We start from the raw sequence: 15140 nt of genomic DNA on the forward strand, positions 1-15140 counted from the left end.
TGGCATACAGGTATGGACGAGAGAATTAAGCAGACAATTCATTCCCATTCATCAGAGGACTTTTTTGCAAAACATTAAAAATTTTGTATTACATATTCTTATAAATTACAAATAAAGAAAATTATGCTATAGGTGATCAATAACGAAAGACACAGTATTACCTAATACTCCCATATCTCTCCATACTGAAAGAACCATGCTTGACCACCATCTTGAAAGGTGGTAGGTGTTAGCAAGGCTTCCAACCATCATATGAACAGGGCCTTTAACAAAGCAATCCAGTTTCTCCAGTGTGTCACTAATGGGATTGAAACAAAAAGGTGATTCTGGCTACACTGAAAAGCATCAAATGGCAAGGGCTTATTACTATTAATGACTAAAATTTCTTGTGCACCTATTACATGTCAGCACAGCACATGATACGTGATTTACATGTATCATCTCATATACTCCTCATCAATACCCTGAAATGCAGAAAGGTATTCCCATTCAACAAACAAGTAAAAAGTTTCAAAGAGCTGAAAGAGTTTTCCCAATAACATACAATTGCTAAGTAGAAAAACTGAAATTTAATTCTAAAGCCTTATGTTGTTTACAGTCTTTCTGGGGAAGTATGGTGTTCAGTGAGATATAGCAATAAAATTGCAAACTAAACAAATATGGATTATCTTTTCTGTAACTCTACATTCTAAGATGGAAAATCATACTCCCCACAAAATACACATGCAAGCAAAAACCAACCAGCATAGTGATAGGAAGGCCAGTGTGGCTCCATCACCCACTAGTCCTACCAGTCTTGCCATGTGATTCAAATCCATGCCTTGGCAAAATGACTAATTTACCAAATGGCATGAGCTTTTGGGTAACCAAAACAAAATGTTCGATCTATACATGCCAAGGTTTCACAGTTTGCAATGAGCAATATTTATATTTTATTGTAAGAATAAAGTAGAAATAATTGTATATATATTGCAAGATAAAGCACTTAAGTAATTATGTTAATATCGGGTAGCAAAATTTTCTGTGTAAAGGAAAAGAGATTCAAGCTTAAAAAATCTATGACATTAAACTTGTATTGGAAACTTGTATTAATGTCAAATTATAATTTTATTTTTAATATACTGTATTTCCAAGCTCTAGAAGCAATTACACTAGAGTAGTAATGAGCACTCCAAGCATCCAAGTTATGCTTTCTAAGTACCATTCCCGAGGAAAAAATACCAAAGCTCATTAGAGTATTGGCTGATTCAGGGTCTGAATAAATGAATACAAATATAACCCTAGGGAATCTTGAACTAAAAAGTTAAGGATGTAATGAAAGACTGATGAGTTCATGTCAAGAGGACACAAGAGTGACTTTGAAAGGGCTCCCACGACAATTTTGGACAACCTGCATACCAAAAAGAATAGAGTATAACTGATGGAAAGACACTGAATACATAAAAATCCTTGGGTCTATAATAATACTCGAAAAAGTGAAGGTCCTACCCAACTGCAAAAAGGAAAATGTTTAAACCCTCTCTACTATTGGAGATGATTACTAACAAAATTTTTACTCCAAAACTTGATCCTTAAAAAAGACTCAATTATTTATCTTGCCTTTTCAGTAGGAACTAGAGTACAGATTAATCAGTGTCCCAGTTGATATGGAAAAGTTCTTCATATAAGGATGTCAGTTTATAAATATAAAAGAAATGATGCTGTAAGAAAAATCACCGTTTTACAACTCCTGATGAAATAACTGACTCAAACAAGGATTCAAACAACAAATGTGAAAACCATTAAGATAAAAGACTTATGGAAAACTGGACACTCACTGGATACTCACAAAGTAAAATCTCACAGATTACTTGCTAGCTGCAAAGGGGAAAATGTTACCTTTTCCATGGAGAGGCCTGGCTGTCCTAATCTTAAATAAACAAAACTAACATCACTATTAAAGATACAACCAGATAGCAAATATTTCCTGATGTTATGCAATATGAAATACACAGCATCACCAAGAAGTATCCTCCCACAAAATATTTAACTTGAATTTAATCAAGCATTTAGATCTAATTTTCAATATACAAGAAATAGAGGACTACAGATAAAGTTAAATACCACCAAGAAGAAATAATCAGATAAATCCAGAATATGGCATATTCTACAAGATAACTGGCCTAGACTCTTCAGTAAGTTTACATCATGGAAGGGAGGAAGCAAGAAGGAAGCATCCTAAATTAAGAGAGACTAAGACCAGGCACAATGGCTCACACCTGTAATCCCAGCACTTTGGGAGGCCAAGGTGGAAGGATCTCTTGAAGACAGGAGTTAGAGATGAGCCTGGGCAACAAAGTGAGACCCCATCTCCAAAAAAAATTACATTAAATTAAATAATAAAATTAGCTGAGCACGGTGGTACATGCCTGTTGTCTCAGCTACTTGGCAGGCTGAGACGGGAGGATCACTTGAACCTAGCAGTTTGAGGCTGCAGTGAGCCATAATTGCACCACTGCACTCCAGCCTGGGTGACAGAGCCAGCCAGTCTCTAAAAAAAATTAAGAGAGATTTAAGCGGCATGACAACGAAATGAAGCAAATGCAATGTGTGAAACCTGTCTTGGCTCATAGATTAGCATCTTCAGCAGATACTATATTTTCAGTATGTCCTCAAATGCAAATGTCCAGGAAAACAAAATCATAATAGAAAAGGAAACTTTTATTAACTTTTCAAACCATGGTACTTATAGCATTTCCTTGTACTCTACTCACCTCCACTTAGCAGCTTCATGACAAGCCACAGCTCATCTTTTACCACAAAAGACGTGTAGTAAGATACAATATTAGGATGATGGCATTGACTCATGGCTTGAATTTCTTTCTACAAAGAAAAGAAAACATGATAATTCATTATATGCAAGCCTAAAAAAATGTTATGAGTTAGCAAACCCAGATTTTGAAATCTCAAGATTTTGTCACACCTTTCTGGGATCTCTCCATGGCTCTGATTTCTTCAAGAATGGTTAAATCAATAAAACCACTTTGTCTCCCTCAGTCCATTCTGATTCAACTTCTTCCTCCACTCATTACACCAGTAATCTTTCAAACTAGAAACATACTATTTAACACACCCTGACACAACACTCCAGGAGGCCTCCTTTGGGACATGTATTTTTGCTTCAAGGTGCCCTTGAAGAACCATCTTGGGAAATCTGGTTTTATACCCATAAAGGATATTAACTAGTAAACAGGTTTTTTTTATAATTTGTGTAGGGATTTTTTTTTTCTTTGCAAAATATTACTTCATTCTGTTTTTGTGAAACGATTAACAATTCTCACACTAAAGAGAAACAAAATGAAATAGGACAATGTCAAAAACTAAATCCAGAGTAGAAATCTGAGCCAAAAGTCTAAGCTTACTCTATCTCAGCTTATGATTTTAGATTTGGTATGACAAAATGCCTTACAAAGCCTTGTGTGATAAGGGCCCTGTTTACCTGCTTCTTTTAACTCTGGACTTTTAACCCTATTGTGCCTCAGTCTCAAATACACTTCCCCTATCATCTCTGCCTAGCTAACTCCAATTCTTCCTTCTGATCTCAGTCTAGACAGAATTTCCTCCCAGCTTCCCAGGTTTAGTTAGATGCTCCTTCTCTTAGCTTCCAAGCACCCTGTATATCTCCTCCCATCATGGTACATAAAATAATGGATAGTACATTGTGTGCTTATCTGTCTGTCTCTCCCTTCTAGGCTGAGAGCTCCATGAAGGCAAGTACTTAAAAGTAGATTCTCAATCACCGTGGAACTTACCTGACCATACTATAATTGCCTATTTCTTTTCACATCCCCCACAAAACTGTAAGCTCAGTGAGAACTAAAACTGTTCTTGGCACATATCATTGTGCCTGGCACAAAGTACACCTTTAATAAATATTTGTTGAATGAATGAAATACTACAGCACTTTATATGGCCTTTCACCTATTAATGTACCTGCCCTATGCCCTTGGGATTTGTTCAGTAAGATCAATTGTATGAAAGTCGTTCATAATCCCTGATTCATGAGGAGTACTCAATAAATGCTAACTTTCAATTTCTCATCTTCTTTACTTGAATGCAACTTTCTTTATGGCAAGGATCTTGTCATATATATCTTGCAACCCCAAAGTCACCAGCACAGTCTTCTGTACTAAAAGATAAGTAAATATGAAAGAAAAGGAAGAAAGAACTAAAGTAAGCACCTTGCTATCAACACAGTTATACAGAATTTCAAGGATAAGGTAAGTACATATAAGAGGAAACAGATAAGAGAGCATACAGGTACCAAATGAGTAGTAAAGATGTTAAATGTTGCAAGATGATTCTGCTGAGAAAGAGCATAAAGGAAAAAAAAAATAAATGTTAAAAAAATCTATAGGAAAGAACAATTAAGGTAGGCAAGTGTGAACAAAAAAAGCCTTTACAGAAGAGGTGGGAACCAGGTTTAATTCTATAGGATGGGGAGAAATAACAGCACAAGATGGTAGGCACATATGATTTTCATAAATGATGAAATACGTAAGACATCCAATGAGTAATCTGTCTAGGATAAGAAGTTCATGTTTTCAACAGATATTTACAATACTAAGCGCCTACTATAATACCTAGCATGTGCCAAGCATAGTGCTAGGTACTCGATCACCATGGGGAGTCCTCATGAAACACAGTTTGGTAAAGGAGTTAGACAAATACTACTTTACAATACAGAATAATAAACAGCTCACAGGGGAAGTACTAGACACTACATGATTTCATTGGAGAGGCACATTAAAAAATAGGAGTCATAACATGGAAGGCTTGGAAGTTTCCTACATTAACACTCCAACAGGAAAGGAAGTAGGTTTTTAAGATTTTTGATTGTTTAATTACCTGGGACTAGATAATAAAGGACCTTGAAAGTATATTAAAAAATTAGGCTTCATCCTAACAGCAATGGAGAGATATCAAAGGTTTTTTTTTTTTTTTTGAGGCGGAGTCTCGCTCTGTCGCCCAGGCTGGAGTGCAGTGGCCAGATCTCAGCTCACTGCAAGCTCCGCCTCCCGGGTTTATGCCATTCTCCTGCCTCAGCCTCCCGAGTAGCTGGGACTACAGGCACCCGCCACCTCGCCCGGCTAGTTTTTTGTATTTTTTAGTAGAGACGGGGTTTCACCGGGTTAGCCAGGATGGTCTTGATCTCCTGACCTCGTGATCTGCCCGTCTCGGCCTCCCAAAGTGCTGGGATTACAGGCTTGAGCCACCGCACCCGGCCAGGTTTAACTATATTATACGTTTTCATAAATCACCCTTGGATGCCACATAGAAAATCAATGAAAAAGATAAGACTAGAGACAAGGCTTCTGTGTAGGTTGTTGCCACCGCGTGAGTGAGAGATGACGGAGAAACGATAAACAGCTAATTTATCAGTTCTGATTACTATACTACAGCTATATTAATATTAGGGCAAGTTGGGTGGATAGCATAAGGAAACTCTGTACTACTTTTGCAATTCTTCTGTAAGTTTTAAGCTATCTCAAAATAAAAGGTCAAAAAATTAGTGGCAGTATGAATGAAAAGGGAAGAGTCAAGAGATAATAACAGAGAGGTACAAACAATAGGATTTGGTGACTAACTGATAGGGAAGGTGAAGGAAAGAAAAATCACATGACAGAGTGACAATGCAAAGAGTTAGGGTCAAATTGTGGAAGGTCTTAGATGTTGAGCTAAGGGTTTTGAGCTTTAATCTGGAAAGGGGAGTACTACAAAGGGTTTTCTAGCAGGAGATTATCAAAAAAACACAAAATTCAAAGATGAAAAGGGGCTTAAATATTCTTTTTCTTGCTTCTATTCCTTTAAAGGGGAAGGGGAAATCTTCTTGTAACTTAACTACCAGTAGAGTTATCCTTTCCTCCTTTCAAAAAGAAAAATAAATACATAAATGATTCAAAAGAGTGATATATGAATACTGACTTAAATTACCCAGCAGCTTCCTCAACCACCTAGAAGTGAATTCCTGGGCCAGGTACAGTGGCTCACCCCTGTAATCCCAGTACTTTGGGAGGCCGAAGTAGGAAGATCCCTTAAGCCCAGGAGTTTGAGACCAGCCTGGCAACAGAGTGAGACTCTGTCTCTATTTAAAAAATAAATTAATAAAATAAATAAATAAAGTGAATTCTACCCCTTCTAATGAAACTGCTTTCTTGAAAATCTCTTATTGTCTGCTAGAGCCAGATTTTTTGTTTGAACTATATAGTTCTCCACCTCAAGCTTTCTGAAGCCTTTTTTTTTAATGATAACTTTTTATTCCTTCCTGAAATTCACTCACTATCATTTCTACCATTACTTTCTGGTTTTCTAATTCCCTAAATGTAGTCAGTTTTCCTCCATTTCACACACCCAAATAAAGTTCATTCATTCATTCATATACGATAAACAAAATAAAGTCTCTGCCTTAACTGAGTGCTCATTCTAGTACTAATGTATTTTCCATCCAGGAAATCTGTGTTTTCCTTTCCATTACCACCATCACTGCCTGAATTTAGTGTCTCGATATCTCTGTATAGCCCAGTGTACCTCAAACTATGTGTTATAATCTATATGGGTCATGAAATAAATTTAGTGGATTGTATTTTAAAAAGATGAATAAATAGGATAGAAAATGAGAGTACATTCTATATAATATGAAAATGTTTCAGTTATAATATTTATGAATATATATCTTTAAATATCAGGTAATGATAAAATATATCTTTCTTAGTGAGGGTCTTATTTTCAAAGTTTTACAAAGTTGTTGGTCTGGACTACAGCAAAGCCTGCTAACTAGTCTCTTTGCCACTGATCTCTTACTCCTTTGCAATTCACTTTGCCATATATTACAGAATTAATCTACTGGGATGGCTATGACAAAAAAGATGAACAATAACAAGTATTGGTGAGGATATAGAGAAACTGAAACCCTCATACATTGCTGGTGAGAATGTAAAATGGTACATCTACTTTGGAAAATAGCTTGGCAATTTTTCAAAAAGTTAAACACAGAGTTACCATATTACCCAGCAATTCCACTCTTAGGTATACACCCAAGATAATAAAACTAAAATGTACACATAAAGACTTGCACACAGATGTTCATCACGACATTACTGATAAAAGCCAAGAAGTAGAAACAGCCCAAATGCCCAACAACTGATGAAAGGACAAACAATATGTGGTATATCTATATAATGGACTGTTATTCACCAATAAAAAAGGAAAAAAGAACTGATACATGCTACAATATGGATGAACTTTGGAAACATGCTAAATGAAAGCCAGACACAAAAGGTCACACATTGTATGAACCTATTTATATGAAATGTCCAGAATAGGCAAATCTACGCAGACAGACAGTAGATTAGTTATTGCCTAGGGCTGAGGGGAGGAAAGAATAAAGAATGAGTGGTCATGGGTATGGAGTTTCTTTTTGGGGTGACAGTGGTGATGGCTGCACAACTTTGCGAATATACTAAAAACCATAGCATTATACATTTTTAAACGGTAAATTTATGATACATGAATTTTATATCAATAAGGCTATCATGTTTTAAAAAGTATTATAAAACTAAACTTCCTAAAACTCGGTTCTAATGAAGTCATTTCCCTTTAAAAAAAAAAAAAAAAAAAAACTTCAAAGACATTGGCCTCTATTTCTGTAGCTATCAACATTTCCTATCAAATAAAATCCTAATTCTTTTTACCTATTATTTCTTCTTTATGGTCTCTAGGCTGTCTACTATTCTTTCCTGATTTTAAACCCCTGCCAGGCAGAGTTGCCATCTATGCCTGTTTAAAGTCTACACAGCCCTGGTGGCCCAGGCCACAAACATTTCCACAAAGCCCTCCATTTTCACAATTAGAAGCTCTCTTCCTCCCCTTTCTTTCACACTGCTTTTTTTTTTTTTTTTTTTTTTTTTTTTGGGAGATAGGGCCTCACTCTGTGTCACCAAGGCTGGAGTGCAGTGCCATGAACATGACTCACTGCAGCACTGACATCCTGGGCTCAAGCAATCTTCCCACCTTAGCCTCCTAAGTAGCTGCGATAACAGGCGCATACCACCACGCCCAGCTAATTTTTTTCTTTTCCATTCTAGAGACGAGGTCTCACCATTTTGCCCAGGCTAATCTCGAACTCCTAGCCTGAAGTGATCCTCCTGCCTCAGCCTCCCAAAGTGCTGGGATTACAGGCGTGAGCAACCATCCCCAGCAGCAGGTTCTTAAATATTAGATTTTATTTTAAATTTTGCATTATATAAGTTTTGTGCCATTTCTTGTTTGTTTTCTGAGACACAGTCTTACTCCGTCACCCAAGCTAGAGTGCAGTGGCATAATCTTGACCCACCGTAACCTCCGCCTCCCAGGGTTCAAGCAATTCTCCCGCCTCAGCCTCCTGTGTAGCTGGGACTACAAGCGCGTGCCACCACGTCTAACTAATTTCTGCATTTTTAGTAAAGACGGGGTTTCACCATGTTGGCCAGGCTGGTCTCAAACTCCTGACCTCAGGTGATCCGCCTGCCTCTGCCTCCCAAAGTGCTGGGATTACAGGCATGAGCTACCATACTTGGCCCTGTTTCAAATTACTTTATACCTCCCCTGAGACATTTGTCACACTCTGCCTTGGTACAACAGGCAAGAACCTTAACTCTTTAACTAGATGTGAAACACCTGATAGAAGGAACATTTTAAGCCTCTTGATGTTCCCCATAGATGTCCAATGACTTTAGTCCTAGCATCTGTCAGACAAGAGAAATATTTCAAAATACTACAATGTGTCTTTCTTAGAGAAAAGCATAGGAGTACAATCTCTGGAAAAAAATAAATGCAGTAAGATTTCATAGCTGATTTTCCCATCACACTTAGCAAAGGTCATCAGATAGAAAATACATGACAAGAGAAAGAAGCAATACAATGACCCCTCACTAGTAATTGTCACACATGATACACACCTGTTAGCCCAGTTTACATACATCAGCGCTCTTTAGAGAACCCAAAGAGTGTTGCATTATAATAAAGATAGCGTTGAAAATAAATTTTAATATTACAACATCAAAAGTTTAGTACACTGATCTCATAGACTTTTTTTTAAGAAAACTGAAGGATTTCACATCTCTCAGGAATAGAACCCCTGACACTCAGATCTCAGTATCCTGTAGAACAGGTCCTGGTATCACAAATAAATCAGGTATTCTCTGCATTCCTGATGTTTCTTCAGTATGTAGTGAGATCTTACCTGCTTACTTCCCCCACCCCCAAAAACCCAAGTATCTTAAACTTGCTTTACTAAAATGCACTTTTCCCCCCTTTACTTATTTGCCAAGTATTAATATATGCAAACTATATTTGCAACACAAAGCTTATTGAAACATGAGCAAAATGTACACATAGCTAACCAATTTTCTTTTTAATAAAATATAACAAATTTGCATGTCTTTAAAAGGCCTTAATGTAAGAACAAAAATATTGCTTTCAAGAATGTCAAATGATATTTAAAAGGAAATGTCCAGCCAGGCACAGTGGCTCATGCCTGTAATCCCAGCTTCTATAAAACAGAGCTACTACTTAGCTCATGGAGATGTGTGTGAGGTTAAAGCACACTGAAGTGCCTTTTGGGGTGAACTCAAAGATGTTTGCTATTATCATCAAGTGAACTTAAGTTATTTAAACTTTGAGCCTCAGCTTAATCATGAAGCAGTAAATAATAAGACTTTCATTCATTTTACTCTATCCTTATCGATTAAATAACTGGCAAATTATAGGTTTTCATACTGGACTTCTCAAGTTCTAGTCTTAATATGTAGGTTAAAATTTTTGTTTTTCTTTAACAGAATTAGTTTGCAGTTTATCAACTTCTTTTATCATCACTGCAGTTCAAGTGTCCAAACGGTGCTCTAAAGTATTATGGTATGTATCAATCCAAGATCTTCAAATAAGATTTCAATCAGCATTTCCTTCCAAGAAAGCGTTCTCTCACCAAAGATGGCTCAAGATCATTCCAGTAACCCACTCCTTCAGGTCCTACTCGTACATTACCAATTGCTAAAGAAATATATTTGTCTCGTCCATCTCATATATAATTATATATTATGCTATATATAATTCCATTACCTCTTTTTCTTTAATTCCAACTATTTCCTAATGCTCAGTACAGACACCACCAGAAATAAAATACAATTTGGGAAAGCGAAAAAAACTTCTGGATGGGCAGGTCATTCTAGTCCTAATACCGGATCTTTCTAGCACTAGCTGTACATGCTCTGAAAGAAATTACTTAATAAAATAACAATATTAGTTCATATTTGTATGGCAGTTGACTTTTCAAATACTGTATCATTTGAGCCTCAAGAAAAAGCTCATAAGGTATCCAAAGCAAACATTACTATTTTTGTTAAGCCAAAGAAACTGAAAATTTTGAAACAATAATAAGTAATTTTAAAAACTAGTTTCCCGGCCGGGCGTGGTGGCTCAAGCCTGTAATCCCAGCACTTTGGGAGGCCGAGACGGGCGGATCACGAGGGCAGGAGATCGAGACCATCCTGGCTAACCCGGTGAAACCCCGTCTCTACTAAAAAATACAAAAAACTAGCCGGGTGAGGTGGCAGGTGTCTGTAGTCCCAGCTACTCGGGAGGCTGAGGCAGGAGAATGGCGTAAACCCGGGAGGCGGAGCTTGCAGTGAGCCGAGATCGCGCCACTGCACTCCAGCTTGGGCGACAGAGCAAGACTCCGTCTCAAAAATAAATAAATAAATAAATACATACATACATAAATAAAAACTAGTTTCCCTTGCTGAGCACTGACTATATACTTAAAACTATTCTGGGTATCACAATGCATAAAAGAAGTACAATACAATCCCCGTATGGTTACATTTTAATGTCACAGAACATCTTACAGCTATTGCTTGGAACTTCCTTTTCTTCTTCCTTTCCCTAGCCTTTGAAGAAGCTAATGCTGCTTGGGGGTTGTTCTATATCTTATATCAACTATCAGAATAAAAGTTTAAAAGGCCAGAGCGTTTTAAAGGATATTCCTTTTGACCCAGGAATCACAATTCCATGGTATTATTTTAAGGGAACAGAGAAGTAAGCATTGTTTGTAACAATAAAAAACAGGAAACAAGGTAATTAGCAAATATCAGAGAACAGTTAATAAACTGTGGTCTATTCAACAGAATACTATACACATATTGTAAATGATACTGATCCATACTTACAGACACAGAAGCAGTTCTATGATAAATGATTAAATGAAAAGAGCAAGCATCTGATTACATTATCATAAAAATACAAATATATTCAAATGTTCACTCTGAAAGGTTATATATTAAATGTTAATCTCAGAGTAAGAATATTGTAACTTTTTTCTTTCTACTTATCCAGACTTTATAAATTTTACAATGAATATTATTTATTAATGAAGAAATCATAAAACTTTTTTTAAAAAAGAAATAAATCAAAAACTTCAAGTTATTTCCCATTGTAATGTGAATATATACAAGTATATCTCTCCATTTCAGAAGTATGAGATGTGCATACCAGGAGTTCATCCATGCTAGTTTGACATTTCTCAAGGTTTATCCGTTTGATTGCCACTTTCTCCTTTTTAGGGGCACAATAAGCTGCTTGGACCACAGCAGTTGCTCCACTCCCTAAAAACAAATACACAAAAGAGTAAATAAGTAGATGAACATATAAGAACATGACATTTCTAATTCCCATACAATTTAAACAAGAGTAATCCTTACCTTGTTCCTACAGTGCCTAAAAGATACAGAAAAACACTCTAAAGAGTGTCAGTTAAAACAAAAGCCTCAACCATTTCATATGTATTGCCAATAAATACCAGTGCAAAAAAAATTTCAAAACTGCTAGTATTCCAGTTCCAGGATACAATGGCATAGGCTCACATTTCCTCACTCTTCCCCTCCAAATACAACTAAATAGCCTAAAAATAATTCAACAATCAAAAGAGGACTCTGAAAGGTAGAAAGAGAGAGGCAGACTAGTTAGGGATCTAAAGACTTCAAGAAAACACCACAGTAAGTTCACTGGGTTTTCCCTTTATCTCCCAAATATCCCAGACTGGACACCAGAGAGGCTTGTAAACTGGAACAAACACCACGAATGGATGGATTAGGCAGATACAGACAAATAAATAAATGAGAAAACTCTGCTGTCTCTGGCCAACAGTCTATGAAAGGGGCAGCTCAGCAGAGACCTAGTGGAGAGATACATTTTCCAGTCCCCACCCAGGACACTGGTGAACCCAATCCATCCCAACATCAGCAGGGTCTCCACACTATGCTTCAAACAGTAGCAGGCCAGATTCAGCACAGTGCCAGTCAGGTGTCTGCCCCACACACGTGGCAATGTCAAGCCAATCTGCCCTTAGTAGCAGCAGAGCCAGGGCCCCACATCCACAGGTCAGCCCAGGCAGCTGCAGAGATAGAACGGGAGTTCTAGAGGTGCCAGAAGAATAAAACAGAAAAAAAACAGCATTGCAAGAGATCTGAAAACTGAATTACCATAGGATTACAGCTCACAAAAATAGGACAGGAGCTATACACTAAACTTAAATAGGGTAACTGCCTATTAAAAGAGAAGAATTAAATAGGATCAAGAGTCTCAGCCAGGTGCAGTGGCATGCACCTGTAATCCTAGCTAATCAGGAGGCTGAGGCAAGAGGATCATCTAAGGCCAGGACTTAGAGACCAGCCTGGGAACATAGCAAGACCCTTTCTCATTAAAGAAAAACAAAACAAAAGAAGTCTCCTAACATAATAACCTAAATGTCCAAGGTACAATTAAAAAAAAAAAAAATGACCTCTCATACCAAGAACCAGGAAAAGCACACTTAAATGAGAAAAGAAAAAAGACGACCATACAATCATACTGATGCCAACACCAAGATAAATCAGATGTTGGAATTTAAAATTCTGATAAGAATTTTAAAGCAGCCATCATAAAAGTGCTTCTACAAACAACTACAAAATCTCTTGAAACAGGCCGGGCGCGGTGGCTCACGCCTGTAATCCCAGCACTTTGGGAGGCCGAGGTGGGCGGAACACAAGGTCAGGAGATCGAGACCATCCTGGCCAACATGGGTAAAACCCCATCTCTACTAAAAATACAAAAATTAGCTGGGCGTGGTGGTGCGCACTTATAGTCCTAGCTACTTGGGAGGCTGAGGTGGGAGATCACTTGAGCCTGGGTAGCAGAGGCTGCAGTGAACCAAGAACAGGCCACTGCACTCCAGCCTGGGAGACACAGTGATACTCCGTCTCAAAAAAAAAAAAAAAAAAAGTTGGGAGTTATACAGACATGAGCCAGGGAACAAATACTGACATATGCTTAAAAACACTGTTTTCATTATGAAAACATACTAAGTGACGCCAGGCACAAAAATCCATATATAGTATGATTCCAATTCTATGAAATACCAAGATTATAAAAATCCATTGAAGCAGAAAGTAGATTAGTGGTTACCAGGGTCTGGAGGGAAGGAGAAATGGGGAGTACAGCTAATGAGTACAGTTGACCCATGAAAAATGTGAATTTGAACTGCATGAGTCCACTTACATAAAGATTTTTTCCAGCCAGGAACAGTGTTTCACGCCTGTAATCCCAGCACTTCAGGAGGCTAAGGCTGGCGGATCACTTGAAACCGGAGTTCGAGACCAGGCTGGCCAACGTGGCAGAACCCTGCCTTTACTAAAAATACAAAAATTAGGCTGGGCGCAGTGGTATGCCTGTAATTCCAACACTTTGGGAAGCTGAGGTGGGCAGATCATAGTGGGTCAGGAGATCAACACCATCTGGCCAACATAGTGAAACCCTGTCTCTACTAAAAATACAAAAATTAGCCAGGCATGGTGGCACGCACCTGCAGTCCCTGTTACTTGGGAGGGTGAGGAAGGAAAATCACCTGAACCCGGAAGGCGGAGGTTACAGTGAGCTGAGATTGCACCACTGCCCTCCAGCCTGGGCAACAGAGCAAAACTCTATTTCAAAAAAAAAGATTATTTCCAATCAAATGCAGATGGAAAATACAGTATTCACAGGATGAGAAACTCACATATATGGAGGGCTGACTTTTCACACAATGAGGGTTCTGCAGGACTAACTGCAGGACTTAAGTATGCATGAATTTGGGTATACTTGGGATTCCTGGAACCAGTTGCCCACATATACTGAGGGACAACTGTACACTGTTTCTTTTGGAGTTATGAAAACATTCTGGAATTAATGGTGATGGTTGTACGACTCTGTAAGGATGCTTGCTGAATTGTACACTTTAAAAGGGTAAATTTTATGGTGTGTGAATTGTATCTCAATAAAGCTGTTATAGGCCAGAAATAATGGCTCATGCCTGTAATCCTAACACTTTGGGAGGCCAAGGTGAGAGGACTGCTTGAGTTCAGGAATTCGAGACTAGCATGGGCAATATAGAAAGACCCTGTCTATGAAAAATTTAAAAATTAGCCAGGCCAGGGGCGGGATGTGAGTCCAGCACTTTGGGAGGCCAAAGTGGATGGATCGTTTGAGCCCAGGAGTTCAAGACCAGCCTGGGCAACATAGTGGGACTCCGTCCCTACAAAAATACAAAATTTAGCCAGGCGTGATGGTGCACATGTGTAGTCCCAGCTACTAGGGAGACTGAGGTAGGAGGATCACCTGAGCCTGGGAGGTTGAGGCTGCAGTGAGCTGTGGTCATGCCACTGCACTCCAGCCTGGGTGATAAAGCAGGACCCTGTCTCAAAAAAAAAAAAAAAAAGCCACGTGTGGTGGTGCACGTCTATAGTCCCACCTAGTCTGGAGCCTGAGGTAGGGAGGATCACTTGAGCCTGGGAGTCTGATGCTGCAGTGGGCCATAATCACAACACTGCACTCCAGGCTGAATGACAGAGAGAGACCCCATCTCGAAAGTAAAAGAAAATAAAATAAAGCTGTTATTTAAAAATCTTTTCAAGTGTGCCAACACATTTCTAATACTAATGTGCTACAAACATTAAAAATTTAACATGAGGCTGGTGTGGTGGCTCATGCCTATAGACCTAGCACTTTGGGAGGTCAAGGCAGGCAGATCACTTGAGCTCAGGAGTTTGAGACCAGCC

General features: G+C 38.3%; 1 protein-coding gene across 3 annotated transcripts in view; it reads right to left on the bottom strand.

Moving 5' to 3' along the window:
* Window positions 1–15140, bottom strand: part of OXSR1 (oxidative stress responsive 1) — a 90635-nt gene that overhangs the window by 60608 nt on the left and 14887 nt on the right. Inside the window, exons 2-4 of one of the 3 annotated variants that reach the window (XM_025376985.1) lie at window positions 11563–11675; window positions 2754–2862; window positions 162–263 (exon numbers count right to left, since the gene is read on the bottom strand). In XM_025376985.1, the coding sequence (XP_025232770.1) occupies window positions 162–263; window positions 2754–2862; window positions 11563–11675 (324 nt within the window). The remainder of the gene's footprint in view (window positions 1–161; window positions 264–2753; window positions 2863–11562; window positions 11676–15140) is intronic. The other 2 variants (XM_025376986.1, XM_025376987.1) reach the window with 2 other exon arrangements.

The sequence above is a fragment of the Theropithecus gelada genome, chromosome 2 (assembly GCF_003255815.1).
Source record: "Theropithecus gelada isolate Dixy chromosome 2, Tgel_1.0, whole genome shotgun sequence".
In the NCBI taxonomy this organism is placed as follows: domain Eukaryota; kingdom Metazoa; phylum Chordata; class Mammalia; order Primates; family Cercopithecidae; genus Theropithecus; species Theropithecus gelada.